Source organism: Hippopotamus amphibius, chromosome 5, assembly GCF_030028045.1.
Source record: "Hippopotamus amphibius kiboko isolate mHipAmp2 chromosome 5, mHipAmp2.hap2, whole genome shotgun sequence".
Classification (NCBI taxonomy): domain Eukaryota; kingdom Metazoa; phylum Chordata; class Mammalia; order Artiodactyla; family Hippopotamidae; genus Hippopotamus; species Hippopotamus amphibius.
Genome location: NC_080190.1, coordinates 749,278 through 762,745, shown reverse-complemented (window position 1 = coordinate 762,745; position 13,468 = coordinate 749,278). Strand labels below are relative to the sequence as shown.

At 52.2% G+C, this 13,468-nt stretch overlaps 1 protein-coding gene across 1 annotated transcript in view; it reads right to left on the bottom strand.

The window, feature by feature from the left end:
* The window catches only part of CFAP46 (cilia and flagella associated protein 46), a 91,551-nt gene that overhangs the window by 73,167 nt on the left and 4,916 nt on the right, over positions 1–13,468 (bottom strand). Inside the window, exons 8-11 of the mRNA XM_057735818.1 lie at positions 12,710–12,820; positions 9,908–10,007; positions 3,882–3,980; positions 1,950–2,140 (exon numbers count right to left, since the gene is read on the bottom strand). Coding sequence (XP_057591801.1) covers positions 1,950–2,140; positions 3,882–3,980; positions 9,908–10,007; positions 12,710–12,820 — 501 coding nt within the window. The remainder of the gene's footprint in view (positions 1–1,949; positions 2,141–3,881; positions 3,981–9,907; positions 10,008–12,709; positions 12,821–13,468) is intronic.

The following is a 13,468-nucleotide window of genomic DNA, read 5'->3' as shown; positions in this document are numbered from 1 at the left end:
CCGCCTCACACCGACTCAGCTGGGGACGGGGTGCGCTGTCAGCCTGCAGCAAGTCCCTGCCAGCCCGAGGGCACAGCGGACACGCGAGCCAACAGAGGACACAGATGCAACGGTAGAAGGTCCAGTTAACCTCAGAGAAGGCAGGGCGCAGCAGGATGGAGGGGGCGGCTGGAAACGCACGGTGGGACCGCAGACAGGCTCAACGTTCCACGAAACGCAAAGACTAAACACTCCAATTAAAAGGCAGAGACGGTCACACTGAATTAAAGAAAGGTAAGATCAAGCTGCGTGCTGTTGACAAGACACGCCGTTACACGCTGTGTTCTTCACTTTAAACCCAAAGGTCCACAGAGGGTGAGAGCTGAAAGGGTGGAAAAAGAAATGCCTCAGACGGGCCCAGATACTTTCACTGGATTCCATCAAACACTCAAGGGAGAAAATACCTATATCGCACACACTCCTTCAGAAAGCAGAGGAGAAAGAATCCTTCCGGCCGGCCCAATTCACTTAGTAAAGTCAGCACGACCTCGACGTCAACACCTGACGAAGGCAACACAGAAGAAGAAAAGCACAGGCCGGGGTCCTCAGGAACACACGCGCAGTGAAGATCTTCTACAACGCTCGGGCGCCTGTCAGCACCGTGCCCAGAACGCAAGCTTGGTCCACTGCTCAGACACCAACCAGCGTGATTTACCACATCAGAGAACAAGAGACAAGAGTCACAGATCCTTTCAACAGATGCAGAAGAAACATTCGACGGCATCCGACACCCGTGATTCAGAAACAACACAGACAAGGGGCATTTACAGTGCGTGCGACTGTATGCAGTCCTACCTCAGTAAAGTCAATCAGGAAAAGCACTGTCACAGAACAAGAGGGCGACTAGCAGACGTTATGTTAAAAAATCAGGCAAATATGAAAATAAACTAAAAGGATATTTTGGAAGAGAAAGTCATTAAAACGTTAAAATATAGGCTAAAGAGAGGAAGAAAAGTTAGAAAACTTGTAAAATAAAAGCGAACTAATGGGCGGGAGGAAATGTCAGAATTCAGTGTGAGTCACACCTGGGGGTGGGCCTGTGCGTGTGGAAAGCTCCCCGGGAAGGACAGACGGCCGGGGGCCGGGCTTGGAGCCCGTCAGACACCCCCGTGGGATTCCAGGAGGAGAAACTATATTTAAACTGGGTAAAAACCCCAGGTTTGAAGAGAGATGCTACTCTTGACAGCCAAGAGCCCCAGGTGCCCAGCAGGGCAGGAACATACTGAGGCCCCCGACACCCCCTGGCCCGCCCTCAGGCTGACAGCCAGGCCCCTGGCCCCCTGCCCCAGGGCTCGGGCTCCTGCAGGTGGCAAAGCCTGCCCTCCATCCAGCACAGGAGCAGACGGGGCGGGGCAGCGTGCCCCACGGCCCCCCCCGCGGCTGCACCCCTCTCCCGGTGAGCCTCCACGCCTCTGCTCTGTCCACACGCCCAGCCCCCGGTGTCTCCCGGCCCCCTTGTCACCAGGGACCACCCTGCAGCATCCCCACAGGCTGGGGCCGCAGCCCCGGAGAAAATGCGAGCACCTCGGACGGCCTGGCCGGCTCACCGCCCACCCCATCCCTTCCCTCCTGCGCTCGCGCCCCCAGGCCCGGAGCCCACCGCTGTCACCCCACACGCAGCCCAGGACCCTCCTGACAAAGCCCTGTCTCCTCGGCCCTCTGGACCACAGAGGCTCACTGCCTGGGTGGCCCCCGTCTCCCCCCTGCACGGCTCCGCCCCCCGCCCCCGCACTCCAGGTGCACCTCCCCGCGTCCTGTTGGCCTCCCAGCCTGCACGTGTGGGAGGAGCCACGGACTCCTGCCGCCCTTCCTGCGCCCTTTTTGGGAACATGAGTTGGATCTCGTCCACACCCCAAGCCTCTCCCGCCCGCCCCTCTCCCCCGCCCCGAGGGCCGGCCCAGGGCCTCCACCTGTCCGCCTTCTCCAGGGCCTCCGCGATGCTGCTCAGGGGCTTCCGCAGGTGGCGGCGCAGGTTGTGCTGCAGCAGCGGGAGGCACGTGTTCCACTGCGTGGCGCACACCACGTGGATGACCCGCGGGTCGCCCAGGCGCACGGCTCTCTGGAGCGCCACGTCCAGTCTCTGTACGATGTTCAGCTGGCTCTGCACAAGGACAGTGACCCGTGGGTGAGGCTGGGAGTGAACACGGTCCGAGTCTGTTGGTGGAAGTGGCCCCTGTGACCTTTCCTAGAAGGGCCTGGCTCTGTGTGAGACCTGCCTTAGAACGGGCCCTGCACCCTCGGGGTGTGTCTCCTCCGTGAGCCCACCTGAGCGAGGCTGCTGGTCTCCTGGGCCTGTATGTTCACCTTGCTACGTCTGCTGCCCACAGAACCACTCCTGCAGCCTGTGCTCCACGCACCCCGCCCAGCAGACAGGCGCCGCCCGGCCTCCGCCTGTGCACAGGGCCTCACCAGCTCCACGCCTCCCTCAGCACCCACCAGGGCTGCCCACGGTCCTAAGTTCAGCCACGTCCACGGGCCCTGGCTTCTGGCACCTGGAGGCCTCCTCTCATGCTGCTCGGGGCCACAGGGACCAGCGCAGGCCTGGGGTTCAGACCCCACGCCTCCTGGCTGCCAACATGTGTCCATCAAAGCCTCACGAACCGCTGCCCCCCAGAAGCCCTGGCCCGAGGTCTGCGGCCAGCAGAGGCAGAGGGACCCAGGCTGCAGTCCCAGCGCCACCACCCGCCAGCACCAGCACGCGGTCAACAGGTAGCCCACATCCTCCCTCTGAGAAGGTCAATGCCAGCCAGCGCGGGCGGCCAGACGTGCAAGTCCACAGGGAACGTGCACATCCCCGGGGCGGCCGCAAACTCGCAGAGCCCCGCCCAGCGGTTTGTCCCTGGCAGAGCTCACAGCACAGACGCCGTGGCCCCTCCCGGGCCGGCGGGGCGTGGGGCAGGGCAGCCCCGCTGCAGGACTGCGGGGAGGGTCCCGGGAGCTGACCCAGGGAGTGGCCGCCTGGGCCCCCACGCAACGCCAGCCGGCGTCATTCTGTTTCAATGTATCTTGGTTCCCACGTTTCAACTGCATAATTCTTATTAAAGAACATAAACGATTCGCCGGGTTCCTTTTCTGGAGGTGGCTGCTGGGCCAGATCCGACTGCATTAAACAGGCAGGATGCTGAGCTCACGCCGTCTGTCACTGGGCCACCGGTTCGCCAGGCTGCTGGGTGCCAACGCGTGAGAGAGGCAGCTGCCTCCCACTAACTGCCAATGGAGTACTCTAGACAAGTCTACAGTTTCCAAAGGGGCACCAGGGGAGGAACGCTCGCAGGGTCCTCTGCATCTGCCCTCCACCCATCCCTGGGCCCCCTCTTCTCCACCCACCCCCGGAGTCCCTGAGGTTCCCATGCCCGGCAAGGCCGACAGCCAGCACTAGGGCAGGGGCGACGTCTGCCTTCCTGGACCTGAGTCAGGATGGAAGAGCCCTCATGGGGGCTCAGCCTCGCCAAGGGCAAGTGTGATCCGTGGGCTGGGGGGGGGCTGCCCCACACAGGCTGCAGGGGGGCTGGGCCGGAGGACCCTCTTACCCCAGCCCAGGGCCTAGCGAATGGGCGGCATGAAGCCACACGCCCGCCAGGCCAAAGTGGCCCTGGGAGCCACGGGGGACCCGGCTCGGTGCCACGGAGCAGGACGGCAGCCAGCCGTGGCAGGGAAGGGCCATCCAGGCCCCTGGAGTTCCTGCCAGGGAGGCCGTGGTCGCGGGCGGGAAACCGGGGCACCGGGGGCTGGCCAGTGCCCGTCAGGTCCCCCTCCCCAAACCTGGCACCCCTCAACTCACAAGGTCCGGGGAACCCTGGCGACAGCACAGCGTCTGCTACGGCTCCTGCTCAAGGACTTACCTCCACAGCCTCTCGGGCGTAGATTTTAATTTTATTTTTAAGTCTTACAGCTTCCAGTTCATACTCCAGGCATTCGATTTCAATCAGCTTCCCAGGATCCTGCAGGGCACAGCGGTTGCCGCTTAGATGGGGAGTTTTAACGTGAGCGATCGTGCGCATCCATCAGCTTCAAAGGCCATTTTAAAATATAACTCATGTACTAGGTAGAAAGTCACGAATAAAAATCAGATACTACAACTATATATAAGAAAACCTTAAAATGTTTCCAAAAGATGCAAAGATTTAAATGAGAAAGCTAGAAAAAAATTTTTTTTACCTTTCATGGTTAATTTCACCGGATATAGAACTTTTAAATAACTACCCCAACTTCAGACAACCCCTCCGTTATGAAATTTGGCCAACGATTTCTTCCATTTCATCCCTGCTGGGTGAGGATGGGGCGTCCTGCTGGAAGCGGTGGGGCAGCAGGGGCCTGGGATTTGCTGGGTGGGTGGGTGGGGCGCACTTCACGTTTACAAAACTGCTGAACTCTTTTCCAGAGAGGTGCCGTTTCCTCCCCACTCCTGGCCCGTGTGGGGTGGTCTCCAGCCTAGCCATCTATTAGGTGTGTGCTTGTGAGATGACAGGGCACAGAGCTTCCTCTTATATTTTTTCCTCAATGTTTTTCCAGAAGTTTTATTGCTTTGTCTCACATTTTTGGTTTATAAATGCATGTTGAGTTAATTTCTGTCCACGGTATGAAGTGCGGGCTGATGTTCTTTCTCGCACGTGGTCCTTAACCGTGTCCCGTACCGTTTGCGGACAAGATGCTCTGTCACCCACCGGAAGCCTCTGCACCTCGTCCAAGCCCAAGGTCTTGTGTTTGTGGGTCTCTTTCTGGACCCTGACCTGACCCTCAGTCGCTGTGACGGTCAAGGCCGCCGTCTTAACCACGGTGTCTTTACATCAGGTCTGCACGTTCGGTCGTGCACATCTTCTGACGTTGTTCTGCTTTTTCAAAGCTGCTTTTAGCTATTCCAGGTCCTCTGCATTTCCATATAAACTTCATATCCAGTTTGTCAATTTCTGAAACACTCCCTCTGGTACTTTGAATCGCATTGAATCTATTGTTCAACCTGGAGAAACCTGACATCTTAACAATATCGAGCCTTTTCACCCATGTTATTATCTTTGCTTTAAACAGCCAATTATTTAACCTCTTTTCCAGAGACTCACATATTTTCAGTCTCTACATGCCTCACGTGGTCCCCCTTGCTGGTGACTATTTGTGTGAATCCAGATTTTTCCTTGTATCATTTAGGTTGACAGTTTTTTTTTTTTTTTTTTGGTTTTTTTTTTAGTATTTTACGGATATTGATCTTATGTCTTTTGGCTTTTGTGCTTCCTACAAAAATTCTGCTGTCATTCTTATCTCTGTTCCTCAGTACATAATTCCCCCCTCTTTAGTCAAATTTAGAATTTTGAGCCATTATTTCTTAAAATATTTTTTTTCTACTCCCTCCTTTCTCTCCCCTGCCTCTGGGACTCCGATTACTCACATGCTGGTCTGCTCGAGGTCGTCCCGCGCTCGCGGATGCTCCTGTATTCTTCCCACTCTTGTTCCTTTCTGTTTCATTTTGGGGAGTTTGCGTTAATTTATCTTCAAAAGTTTGCTAATCTTTTTTTTTTCCTGAAATGCCTACACTGCTTTAGTTTTAAGGAAAATTTTTAATTTAGGTATAATTGACAAATAAAATTGTAAATATTTAGAGAGTAAACTGTAAAGTGTAAAAGTGTATACATTGTGACATGATTCCCATAATCAAAGGAAATAATACACGCATCTCCTCACCTTGTTGCTTTGCTTTTTCTTTTTGGTGAGGATGCCTAAGATCTCGCTCACCCAATGTCAAGTGCACCGCACAGAACTATGGGCCATAGTCACCAAACTGCACATGAGATCCTCAAAACATCCATCTTTAAAGTCTGCCCCCTTCCATCAGCCTCTCCCCACTTCCTGCCCACCCCCCACCCAGGCCCTGGCAACCACAGAGCTATTCTGTTTCTCAAGCTTCTTCCCCTGAGCCTCACGCTCTCCCTAGTCATCCCTGGTGTCGCAGATGGCAGGATGTCCTCCTTTAACAGGGTGAATAATATTGCATTTTACACACACACACACACACACACACACACACACACACACGTCTTTATCCATTCATCCGTAGACAGACACTTAGGCTGTTTCTACGTCTTGGCTTTTGTGAGTAATGCTGCAGTGAACATGGGGGCGTAGATATCTCTTCAAGATTCTGATTTCATTTCCCTTGGATATACACACAGAAGTGGGACTGATAGATTATATGGTAGTTCTATTTTTAATTTTTTAAAGAACTTCCCTGTTTTCTATAATAGCTGCACCAATTTACATTCCCACCAACAGTGCACAAGGGTTCCCTTTTCTCCACACCCTCACCAACACTTGCCATCTCTTGTCTTTTTGATAATAACCATTCTAACAGGTGCGGGGTGATACTCACTGCGGTTTTTATTTTACCTCCCTGATGATGTTGGGCACCTTGGCATGTACCATTTGAATATCTTCTCTGGAAAAACGTCTATTCAGGCCCTCAGCCCACTGTTGCCCACTGGACGATGGTGACAGGGACGATGGTGCCTTCCTACTGCGGCATGAGCTCCCTGCGCATCTTAGATGTTAAACCCTTGTCAGATACATGGTTTGCAAGTATTTTTCTCCTGTGTCCCAGGCTGCCTCTTCATTGTGTTGTTTCTCTTGCTGTGTGGACACTTTTTGGTTTGGCGTGCTCTTACTTGTTTCCTTTTGCTTTTGTTGTCATATTCAAAAAATCATTGCCCAGACAAGGTCAGTACGTTTTTTCCCTATGTGTTCTTATAGGATTTTTGTGATTTCAGATCCTAAAAGTCTGTAATCCATCTCAAGTTGGTTTTTGTGAGTGCTGTAAGGTAGGGGTTCCGTTTCATTCATCTGCGTGTGGCCATTCAGTTTCCCCAGCACCGTCTGCTGAAGACGTGTTCTCTTGGTGCCCTTGTCAAAGGTTAGTCGACATTATGTGTGTGGCCTTATTTCTGTGCTCTCAATTACGTTCCACTGGGTTACGTGCCTACTTTCGCGCCTGCGCCACGTTGTTTCGATTGCCATAGCTTTGTGGCATCGTTGGAATGAAGGACGTGTGACGCCTTCAGCTTTGTTCTTCTTTCTCAAGAGTGGTTTGGCTCTTCTGTGGTTCCATACAAATTGCTTTTTTTTTTTTTCTCTATTTCTTGAGAAATGCCATTAGAACTGTGATAAGGACTGCATTGAATGTGTAGGCAATTTGGGGCAGTACAGACATTTTAATAATTTTCATTCTTACACTCCAAGAACATGGGCTCTCTTTCCATTCTTTGTGTCTTCTTCAGTTTCTTTCTTCAATGTCTTCTAGTTTTCAGTGTACAAGTCTTTCAATTCTTTGGTTAAATTTATTCGTAAGTATTTTATTGTTTTTGATGCTATTGTAAACGGGATTGTTTTCTTAATTTTTCTTTCAGATAGTTCATTGTTCGTGTACAGAAACACAGCTGACTTTTGGATGACGATTCTGAATCCTGCGACTGTACTGAATTTGCTCATTAGTTCTAATCGTTTTTGGTGGCGTCTTTAGCGTTTTCTCTGTATAAACAGATTATGCCATATGCAAACAGAAGCAGATTTACTCCTTCCTTTCTGATTTGGATGACTTTTCTTTCTTTTCCTTGTCTGACTGCTGTGGCTGGAACTTCCAGTACTATGTTGAACAGGAGTGGCAGGAGTGGGCACCGTTGTCTTGTCCTTGGTATGAGAACAAAAGCTCTTAGCCTTCCACCACTGAATACAACGTTAGCTTGGGCTTGTCACACGTGGTCTTTGTTATGTGGATGCACATTTCTTCTCGACCCAATTTATTGAGAGTTTTTATCATGACAGGATGCTGACTTCTGTCAAAAGCTTTTCCTGCATCTTGAGATGATCGTACATTTCTCCTTCAACTGTTAACGTGATATATATTACATTTGTTGATTTGCCTATGTCAAACCATCCTTTCAACCTCAGGATAAATCCCACTGATCAATGTGGTGCTAAATTCCGTTTGCTAATATTTTGTTCTGGATTTTTGCATCTGCGTCCACGGGGGATATCGGCCTGTAATTTTATTTTCTTGCAGTGTCTTTGTCTGGTTTGGTATCAGGATAATGCTCACCTTGTAAACTGAATTGGGGAGCTCTCCTTTCTCTTCAACTTTTGGGAAGAATTTTTGAAGGATCAGCATCAATTCTTCTTTAAATGTTTGGTGGAGTTCACCACTGAAGTCATCGTGTCCTTGTTGGGAGACTTTTTGATGACTGATACAACCTCCTTGCACACTGGTCTATTCAGAGTTTCTATTTCTCCATGGTTCAGCCTTGGTGGGTTGTGTGTTCTAGGAGTTTACCCATTTCCTACAGCTCACCCGTCTTCCTGGCACAGAATTGTTCACAGCAGTCCTCTATGATCCTTTGTATTGTCAGTTGTGGCGTCTCCTCCTTCATTTCTGATTCTGAGTCTTCTCTTTCATTCTAGTCTAGCTAATGGTTTGTCAACTTCATTTATATTTTCAAAAAACCAGCTGTTAGTTTCATTGATATTCTCTGTTGGTTTTCTGGTCTCTAGTTCATTTGTTTTCGCTCGGATCTCTGTTATTTCCTTCCTTCTGCTCATTTTGGGCTTTGTCCTGTTTTTTTTGTTTTTTTTCCCTCCAGTTCCTTGAGGTATAAATATAGGTCATTTATTTGACATCTTTCTTTTTCCTTTTTTCCCTTTTTACAAAAAATAGATTTATTTATTTATTTATTTATTGACTGCTGGATCTTTGTTGCTGGGCGCGGGCTTTCTCCAGTTGCGGCAAGCAGGAGCTACTCCTCGCTGTGGTGCACAGGCTTCTCAGTGCAGTGGCTTCTCTTGCTGTGGAGCACGGGCTCTAAGCGCACAGGCTCAGTAGTTGTGGCGCACGGGCTTAGCTGCTCCGCGGCATGTGGGATCTTCCCGGACCAGGGACCACACCTGTGTCCCCTGCATTGGCAGGTGGATTCTTAACCACTGCACCACCAGGGAAGTCCCTCTTTCTTTTTTCTTATTGTAGGTATTTTTTGCAATAAAATTCCCTCTGGCGCTGCTTTTGCTGCATCCCGTAGGTTTTGGTATGTTGTGTTTCCATTGTCCTCTGTTTCAAAATCTCTTTTTCCCCTTTTGATTTCTTCTTTGACCCATTGGTTGTTCAGGAGTTTGTTGTTTAACTTCCACATTTTAAATGAAATTCTAGCTTACCTCCTATTGCTGATTTCTAGTTTCACACCACTGCAGTCACAAAAGATAGTTAATATGATTTTGGTCACCTTAAGTTTGCTGAGACTTGTTTTATGACCTAACATATGATCTACCCTGGAGAACGTTCCATGTGTGCTTGAGAAGAATGTGTGTTTTCTTCCCTTGAATGGAATGTTCTTCAGATGTCTACTAAGGCTCACTGTATCTAACATGTAGCTCAAGCCCGGTCTGTACTTACTGGTCTTCTGTCTGGATGATCTATCCATGTTGAAAGTGGGGTATTAAAGCTTCCTACTATTGCTGTATTGTTGCCTATTTCTGCTTTCAGATTTGTTAGTATTTACTTAATATATTGAGGTGCTCCAATGTTGGGTGCATATATATATATATATATATATATATACACATACACACAATTGTTATATTCTCTTGACAATTCAAACCATTTATCATTAATGATACTATTGATGCAAAACTGCAAAAATCACATCATCTCAACTGTGTGAAACGCACTTAAAAAAGACTGGAAGGAAATTTACCAACAACACAACAATTTAGGCCCTCCTGGTGAGGGGCTTTTGAATTCCTTTCCCATTTTTTTGTTTTGTTTTTTGTTTTTTTGTTTCTTTGCCTTTTATGTCTGGATCACACTGAGCAGGGGCGGTGCATCCAGTCAGTGGCCACCTACTTTGCTGTCCATCTTCTTCAAGTCTGAGAGGCAGTCAGAGGCGATCTCCCCACATTTCAAGATCAGAGAAAGGTGAGCTAATTCAAAAAGCAAAAGAATTCTGGAAACAGAAAAAAACCAGCATTGGGTCAATAGGAGGCAACAAGAAACACCCACCCGCCACGGGTAGAGTAAGCCTTCAGCCGTCACTCAGGGGAGGAAGGAATGAAATGGAAGAGAAGAGAAATCCTGCAGCAAGGGTCCCTAAGCCCAGCCCCCTCTGGCCCCGACACAGGGCGTGGAGGGACCGCCGCTGCCTCAGCGCAGGTGTGGGCGCAGCCTGGTGAGGAGCTGTGAGCTCTGGGCATCGACATCTGAGCCCGGGGCGGGGGGCAACGAGGGACAAACATGCATTTTCAAAAGGCCAGCTCTTCCTACCCCGTGACCTGAGCAATCAGGGTATTTGTAGAAATCAACAGGCTGGTGCTGAAATGTGTTTGGAAACGCCAAAGACCTAGGATGGCCTAAGCAACTCTGGAAGAGTACAAAGTTGCAGAAGTAAACTGGTTTTGAGACTTAATATAAAACTAGAGGAATCAAGGCACAGTCACGGCGGGAGACGAGCCAGACCTCCCAGCCTGACACCCTCACGTCTGGAGGAAGCAGTTCTCTGCGGGGTGGGGGACGCGTCCTGGGCACGGCGGGGTGTCCCGCAGCACCCCCGGGCCAGCAGCAGCCCCCGCAGCGGCCACCGGCAGCGTCCCCGGACATGCCATCGTCCCTCGGGGATGAGCCAGCGCCTCCCTGCTCTTTCCGAGGCAGGCATCCCTGTCCGACTGCGGCCGGACCACACGGACTGCCCTGCGTCAGCTCCTCTGAGGCCCGCTGTCCCACCGCCGTCCCTGCTTCCAACCGCGGCCCAGCCTCCGCCCCCTCACGGCGAACGCGTCCGAGCCAGAGGAGCCCCAGCAACGCGAAGCCTCGCCTTTCCCCGGTCTGAAAACTGCAGGGCGCGCTTTGCTGACCCAGACCCTTCGCGGTCACGGGGGCCCCGGGGGCGGAACACCCTCGGTCCCACTTGGTAGTCAGATGCCGTCCCAGGCCCTTCCCGCCTGTGCGTCAGCCCCACAGTGAACTTCCCGACTGCACTTCACGGAGCTGCTCGCTTCGGTCTCAAAGACACTTCTCAGCCCGGAGGATATTATCCAACATCTCCGCCTCCCGACACTCCCCCGGAAGCAAGCAGCTGGTCCGCGGTAACGGGCACCCTCCCTGGCCCTGCGCCGCCGCAGGCCGGGGGTCCCTGCCCTCCATCCCGACCCGCACAGCCCGAGCCCCCAGGGGCCCTGGCGGGGCCCCTGGACCCACAGCCGCGCTGGCCTCCCCGAGCTCCGGCCGCCCGGGCCTGCTGCGCAGGGAGCAAGGGAGAACCCGCAAAGCTATCCATCACTGGTTTTCTGGTTTTACACTCACAGAACGTTTTTCTTCCACCCGGAATTCTGGACACAGGCGCCCAGGTGGGGAGGGGTCAGCGGGCGCCTCACAGACAGCTGGAGCCCTGTGGCCCACAGAGGGCAGCTCCGAGGGCTGAGCTGTCCCCCCGGCCAGCAGGGGACACGTCCCTTCCAGGCCCAGGGAGCAGTGACTGGGCTGAGACACGGGGAACCGCGTCAGAAGCCGCCCGGCCGTCCTCTCGGCCACCACACGGTGACCCGGCAACAGTGAAGCCACAGGCACGAGGGCGGGTGGGCGGGCGGGCACAGAGGCCCGGGGCGCGTGCGCTGGGTCAGGAGCGGGGCCGCGGCCGGCTCCGCGAGGGCCACGTGCCGGGGCTCCTGGGGGACCCAGGACGGCGCCGCCCAACTGGGCCGCTGGGCCGGGACCCCGGGGTCTCCCTGACGGGCCTAAATGCGTCCGGTCCAGGACGGGTGGGGGATGAACCTCGGCTCAGGTTACTCTTGTCTTAAATAAATCACGCCTGTATATCAAAAGTTATTTTAAAAGACCTAAAAGGTAGCAAACGGACACAACTGATAAGTATACTGGGGCCGGAGGGCTCACATTTTGAAACATGAAAAGCTTTTGCAAGTCCATAGTAAAATGATTTACAACCTACTTTTTAAAAACTGGGCGAAAGAAATGATTGGAAAATTAACAAAAGGGAAAAAAAGTCCATAAATACGTGAAAAGACGCTCCACTTCGCCAGCAGGCAGCCGACCTGCCGTGGAGCCGGCACAGCCCCAGGCGTCCCGGAGGCGTGTGGTCCCCTCTGTCCCCAGAGTCCCCCCTCCAGAACCCCCAGGGCCGCTGAGGGAAGCTGTGCCCAGAGACGCGACGAGCTGGACCTGCTCTGAGCTAGAACAGCTGGAGATGAGAGAGCTGACCTGGGGGCACATTCCAGACCCTTCTTTCGCCTCTGGCTCAGCTCCCAGCTCCGGGACTCTGGCCCAGAACTGAACTCTGAGCAGCGCTCCCAGGGCTCGGCAGCAGAGAGCTGACAACTGAATCGCTCAGGGAGAGGTCCGTTCTCCTGCTGCTGAACCGATGGGCATCTATTCAGAAGGTGTAAGGTAATGCAATAACTTGAAATGCACCTGCGATTCGAAGTCATATTTGATTTTTAAAAGTACGATATGAAGTTTCATATCCCAAGTGCTGCCAAAGGTACAAACCTCGGGGCAAATAAGGACTAGAGAGAAATACAGCACAACCCCCACTTGCTTGGGTAATTATGGTTATGTTTCTGGGGTATTTTCCCCCACATTTTCCTGTAGATACCAAATGCTGTACATAGATGTGAAACCAGAAAAATAAACACTTACTTTTCCTCCCTGACTGAAGAAAAGTGCTGGTGATTGTAAGAACTTAAATGTTCATAGGTATCCTTCAGAATTGTGTTGACATCTTCAGGTAAATCATTTTTATCCAATTTTCTAGAATGTAGATTAACTTAATCAAATATTAAATAACAAACGATCCTGTCAGATTGCTTTACATTATCCTAAACAAAACACTAAGTCTATGAACGTATGTCCTCACTGAACACAGGCCTGCTGCTTCCTCTCCTCCTTTCTCCTGATGACTTCTCACACCTCCTCCACCCTCACTCCCAGTCCAGGCTCTGTTCCTCCATCACTAAGAACCACCCCAAGGAAACTGTGCACCAGTCCTGCACCCAGAACCAGTCCCACACCAAGAGTCCACCTCGAAGAGAGGCTGGACCCTTCCCATCTACCCGGATCCAGCCCAGACCAGCTCCTGCCTCCCTCTGGGCAGCTGTCCTCCCCACTCACACACACCAGGATCTCCCCACTCACACACACCGGGATCTGCCCACTCACACACACCGGGATCTGCCCACTCACACACAACGGGATCTGCCCACTCACACACACCGGGATCTGCCCACTCACACACAACGGGATCTCCCCACTCACACACACTGGCATCTGCCCACTCACACACACCAGGATCTCCCCACTCACACACACCGGGATCTCCCCACTCACACAACAGGTTCTCCACCATCCTATTTCTCTCCTGCCCCTGCAGCAGGTCTCTGCCTGGGCACCGTCTTCCCC